Source organism: Rhea americana, unplaced genomic scaffold, assembly GCF_003343005.1.
Source record: "Rhea americana isolate MKP2758 unplaced genomic scaffold, rheAme1 scaffold_337, whole genome shotgun sequence".
NCBI classification, from domain to species: Eukaryota; Metazoa; Chordata; class Aves; order Rheiformes; family Rheidae; genus Rhea; species Rhea americana.
The window spans coordinates 690103-695829 of record NW_028186465.1 but is presented as its reverse complement, the minus strand read 5'-3'; the positions used below and the strand labels follow the sequence as shown (position 1 = coordinate 695829).

General features: G+C 38.3%; 1 protein-coding gene across 1 annotated transcript in view; it reads left to right on the top strand.

The window, feature by feature from the left end:
- The first annotated feature begins 563 nt into the window (after window positions 1-563).
- The window catches only part of MAP3K5 (mitogen-activated protein kinase kinase kinase 5), a 71256-nt gene continuing 66092 nt past the window's right edge, over window positions 564-5727 (top strand). Inside the window, exons 1-2 of the mRNA XM_085311274.1 lie at window positions 564-701; window positions 3420-3443. Coding sequence (XP_085167400.1) covers window positions 579-701; window positions 3420-3443 — 147 coding nt within the window. The 5' untranslated portion in view covers window positions 564-578. The remainder of the gene's footprint in view (window positions 702-3419; window positions 3444-5727) is intronic.

Here is a 5727-nt window from a genome sequence, read left to right as displayed (position 1 = left end):
ACTTAACCTGGAGTTTTACTTATGCCTTGCTTTCAGTTTTACAGAAATTWATTCCAAAGTTCTAATGCAGCATCTACACTGCATGTCATGCAGTCATGTAATCACAATGTTACATGAGTTTTTAAGAACAACTTGCCCAGAGAGTGAAAATACACATCAAATATAATCATTTTTCCCTAAGATCATCAATCATTATGTGTAGAATAACCAGATTGTGTGATCTAAGGCACAAAACGAACTTTTTGCTTTTTTTTTGATTAATGATATTTTACTTTTTTATTTATTTGGTTCTTTTACCTATGGAATTGAAGGGCTCAATCAAAGAATAAAAGGAGGAGGAAGAAGGAAAGGAATGAGGGGAAAAAAATCATATCCTGCTGACTATACTTAAAATTCAAATATGATAACTATAATGGGGAAACCCCTCTAGATCTCTATTTCTGACTTAAAATCCAGTCATCTTATCAAAGCTTTTCACCTATACTTTTTACTTATTTTTGCTTAGAGTTATTTGGCTTTTTAACATGTGTGGTATTGACATTTTTTCACTTCTTTCTGCAGATATTGCTGTGGTGGAGATGAGTGATGCATTCCGCCAGCCTTCGCTGTTCTACCACCTGGGAGTCAGAGAGAGCTTCAGTATGGCTAACAATATTATCCTCTACTGTGATACAAATGCTGAGTCTCTGCAGTCGCTGAAGGTAGCTCTGAATGGAAAAAGGAGGTGTGGGGGGGGGGGGAAGCCCTGGTTGTCTAACTCTTGAAATAGGTTCTCTTTTCCATGGGTAATGCAGAGGTCACTTGTAGTTCACAGAAGAATGACAGAAATGTTCTGCAGCCTGGAAAATATGTTCATAGTGAAATTCTGAGAAACTCATTTTTCCCAAGAGAAAATTTAGATGACTATTTAGCCAGTTAAATGTCTATACTTTAAATAGCTCTTTAAGGGAAACAGAACTTTGACAAATTTCAGATGAGAAATTAAGTACATGTTTTTGACATTCAGGGGAATTACCAGGTTGGTGTGTAATGAGGTATATTGTTGTGGTGAAGAACAGTCATGTGAAAATGGGTGTAGTGTGTAGGTATTGTAGAATAATCCTGATGCTTTAGCTCCTGCATCGAGTAACAGTTTTCTGACCAAACCTGATGAGGCCTCCAGATGACCTCTGGTAGCTTTTGCTGAGTTAGAAGGGACAGCTACTTCCCTCAAGTGTCATCAGTATTGCTATGCTGGAGATTGTCCACACCATAGCCGAGCTGGTAGAAACAAATTTCTGCGTTTTCGTCAGTGACGTGGTTCACAGTATGATAGGCTGGCTTAATGGTTTAAGATAATCTATGGGGCTGTGAACTGTGGCAGCCAAGGAGTTGATACTTGCTTCCTCCTGCTAATCCTGCTAAGGGCAGGCAACTTGGATGGCAATCTTTTAAATTAAATTACTTCCCCTCCCTCAGAATAATTAGCTCTGATTGGCAGGTACTTTATGTTACTGCAGTTCAATTCTAGGCATTGCTAAAGCGAAGCATCTCAATGAACAGCCTGGTGAGTCAGGCTGCAGTCTGGACATTGCTGCCTTCTCAAGGAGACCTTGCTTCCACTGCTTCTGGCGAGTGCACAATATTTGATTTTTGGTTCTGTCAAATTGCTTGCAGCTTGGCCCTCTGTTGAGAGAGAAATACCTTGAGTAATCGGTTTCTTTCCTCTGCATCCCCCTCCAAATAATTTCAGCTAACTGGACTGGTAGCAATCCAATTATTTTCTTTCTTTTTGCAACACAAAGTATACAAATAAAAGCCCTAAAAATGGAACTACTTATGACAAAAGACCTATCTGTGAATTGAATTCAGTTATGCAAATACAATGGTGTACAGTAAAAGCAGAGTAGAATTTCATTGTACTGCATAAGGAGCTACATACCTGACTCCCACTGAAAATCACTTGGAGTAGGGCATGAAGCTTTCTTCGGGCACCTGAGAAAACTTCTTACTAATTTGGGAGCTGAACTTTGCAAATTGGTCATGTGCTGGGTTCCCAGTGAAGTCAATGGAATCCAAATCCTGCACAGTGACGCTGGCATGTCCCAGTTGCTACCAGTACAGTGCCCACTGAAAGGCTGCCTTCTCTTTCCTTCAGCTTTAAATTGAGCTTTTGATTATTGGCAGTGAAGTCTCTTCAGAGAGCAGGGCTCCTTTCCTAGTTACATAGTAACTGTGGTGTGGGCATGCTTGTGCATCATTGAGGCAGAATGTTCCTGTGCTTGTTCCAGCCAGCAGTTAGACTAGAATTGATGCAGGAGCATGCAGTGTAATTGTGTTTTCTCAGTGCTTTTTTTTTTTTTCCCTCACTGTTAAACTTTTGTGTAAGTGTAGTTTTGATCTTGTGGATAAGAACGGTGGTGAATCCAAAACTGAAAATGGCTATGGAAATGTAAGAAGTACAAAATTCCAACACATGGCTTAACTGAGGTGCAAAGAAATATAGATAAACTTTTGTTGATGGAATGCTCATGTATATGTGTACATATATATGTATGTACACATACTAATGGCCCTTATTTTGAATGCTGGCAGCAGTCTGTGAAACACATCACCTCATTCAGGAAGAAGAGTTGTTGTGTAGAAGCCTGACAYGTGCAACGTGGAAAGCATGAGGTGCCTTGATTTGATGCTGTTTCCATTTTTAATATTGTGAAGAAAACAAGGCTGTTCAGTGGTCCCTGTGGCAGAGATGTAAAGTAGCTGCCTGATAAATCCAGTGGGGTTATCAGTTGCTGATAGCTAAGGTTGCTCACAAAACTTCTGAAAATGAGATGAGTGTCTACAAGTGGCTCGTTCTCAGGCAGCTGCTTGGGCTGTGCAGTCCAGACTGCTGTACAAGAACTGCCTCTTTCCATCTGTGTGGGCTTTGGATTCTTATTTTCTGAAATTTTACATGTAACCTGTGAAGATTCGTTCTTTGCCACAGACTTATTAGAGCAACATGAAATTCAGCCTATTTGAGAAGCTAATACATTGCTGGATTTCAGTGCAAGTTGATATAAAACTACTTGAAAACTCACTTTTTAATGKTTTCTTCTGCTGACAGCATAATGGTTCTTACTATATTTACCTTCTAAAATATGAATACATATGTATTAATATTCAACTTTTGGACAGCATTCCTCTAGGAAAAAGTACATAAGGTGTGTTTTTATGTGTGTGTGTATGTATGTACACAGTCTGTTCCATAGTCTTTTGGTCTCTCTGAGACAATGCTTTATTTATATTGATTTGACAGGCTTAGAAAACGTCTTTACCAACCAGTCTTCTCCTGTCAARTGTTCTGTAAATGTTAATATTATCAAGTCATACTGACCAGATATRTTTCCTACTAGTTATTCAGTGTTATCAACACCCCCTTTTTTTTTTCCCCCTAGGAAATTATTTGCCAGAAGAATAATGTAAGTATGATTTCTGGGTGTGAGCTGAATGCTAGGCATTCCAACCTTCTGTTCCATTTAATGTTGTTTATCTGGTTTTGTTTTCTGCTTGAATCATTTAACATTTTCCTACTGTATTTTAGAGTTAGATGCAGAATTCTGGAACTCCTAGCAGAAAATCTGTGTATCACTTTGTTGCTAGGTACCAGCCTCACTTCTTACCTTGCCTTCCTCTCTCAGTAGTATTTTCACTTGCTGCCTTTACTTATCCATCGTATTTTTTCACACATCATTTTCATCTGTTATTTTAAGTGTTTTTCTTCTGTCATCTTTTTCCATATAATGTTCTTAAAAAAAAAAAAAAAGAAAGAAAGAAAAGTGACCTGTATTGAATAGGGAATTACCTGAAATTGGTGCTCATTTTAGAAACCCATGGCCACCTGTGGAAAGATATATATGTATATAAAAAGAGAAAGACTGTGTGTGTGCGCGCGCGCGCGCGCAAGTGTGGAGTAATTCCTTCTTCCTCCCTCAGAGCTGAGGCTTGTTAGTCCTGTTGCATGCCGATCCTGGTATTATGTCTGTGATTGCCAGTCATTAAACTGTGGGTTACTGCACCTTAACATCCTGGTTTCTGAGGTTGGCCTTGCAAATCCCCCTTCCCTTTTTTGCTCTTAACTTCACGGGAGGCAGACCTCTAAGAAGTGGCTTGTTCTGTAGCAGTAGAAAATCATTCTCAAAAAAGTCTTTTCATATCTACTATAGCTGATGTAGTTTCCAAACATACCTTCAAAGTCAGTGAAGCTTTGTCACTAATGCTGAATTTTAAATCATACGTTCTTTTTTCGGTTAGAAATGGAAAAACAAAGCCAGTTCCATATTTTTCTCTGTAGCTGTTGACAAAAAAGTGCTTTTCAGATATTCACAGAATGCCATGAATGACATAATAAATGAGAAACTTCTCACTTTGTACTGATGAAAATGATCAGTTAGGCCTTTACACAAGCCTTGAGAACAGTAAGACTTTTTTTGTAAATTCATGAGCTATCTTCTGTTTGTTTGTCTGGTAGCCCAGAAAGGCAGAGATTTACATAATACTGTGACTGTCTAATACAGTGCCTCAGGGAGGACAAGGGAAAGAACCCTGTTATTAGGCAACCTGCTAACTCGTGCAGTAATGATGATTCGTGCAGTAGAAAAAAGGTGTGATGTTGTCTTGTTGTCCTATTTTAAATGACAGTCCCTGAAGCTTAGAGAGAGGGATGATAACTTGGCCTTTATCTGTTCGATAAAGAATTGTGCTACTTTTCCATTTAAATTTGGATAGGTGGCTAAGAAACTGTCATTTTTCACTTTTAGAAATGTTTCAGTATATGCCACAAAAATAATGTGTTCCTTGAGAATCTCTGATGTTTCCAGGCACACCCACGTAACACCTTTTCTGGGAGGAAGTATTTTCCCAGTGGTTAGAACAGGGGAGTYAGTAAAACTGGCTTGTATACCCAAGTAAAACTTGGGTATAATTCTTGCTTTAACGTGATTTTCAAATCATGTTTGTTCATAGATCGTAAGACTTTWGGATAAATTGGTACACCAAAGGTGCTGTTCTTGAGAGACTGTGACTTTGATGTCCACCCTTACCAAAAAATGAATGATTGTGTGACGTCGCAAATATGGAAATAATTGTCCTCTGAATAAAACAAGATTTTAATCCTACAGTTCTAGCAGATGTAGACACAGAGGAAAAAAACACCCATTTCCAACTGCATCCAGCCAGGATCCTAAACCATTTTCAACCAAAATCCATTTTTCCCTTTGTTCTGTCTGAATTTTTCTGCTTCCAAATAATGATGAATATGATGTTGCATAGCAAAGATAAACTGCATGGAATTTGTAAGTGCAGAGCAGTGGAAGATAACATAGACTCATTTCCTGTTATATGTGGTTTTATAGCTACTTAGTTGGTAGAGCTTGGACCTATTCCAAATGTTTCAGTAGTATCAAAAACGTGTATTTTTACAGGGAGTGATACTTTGCCAAGAGGCAGATACTTCGATATTTGAAATCTTAAGCTTAGTTTTTGCTGTTATCTAATCTTTGAGGTCAACCAAGCAGAAAAGCCATTCTAGAAATTATTAAAGAGTTTCAGTCATAAAGAGATATTGGCGTGAAGTTTACAGTACATGGTTGTACTTTGCTTGTTTTAGCTCACTAGTTTTTTTTTTTCATTCTAGTTCTCCCTGGTTTGAATCTTACGAACTTTGGAAAAAAGCTTCAAGTCAGGTTCCAATGGTCTTCCCTTTCC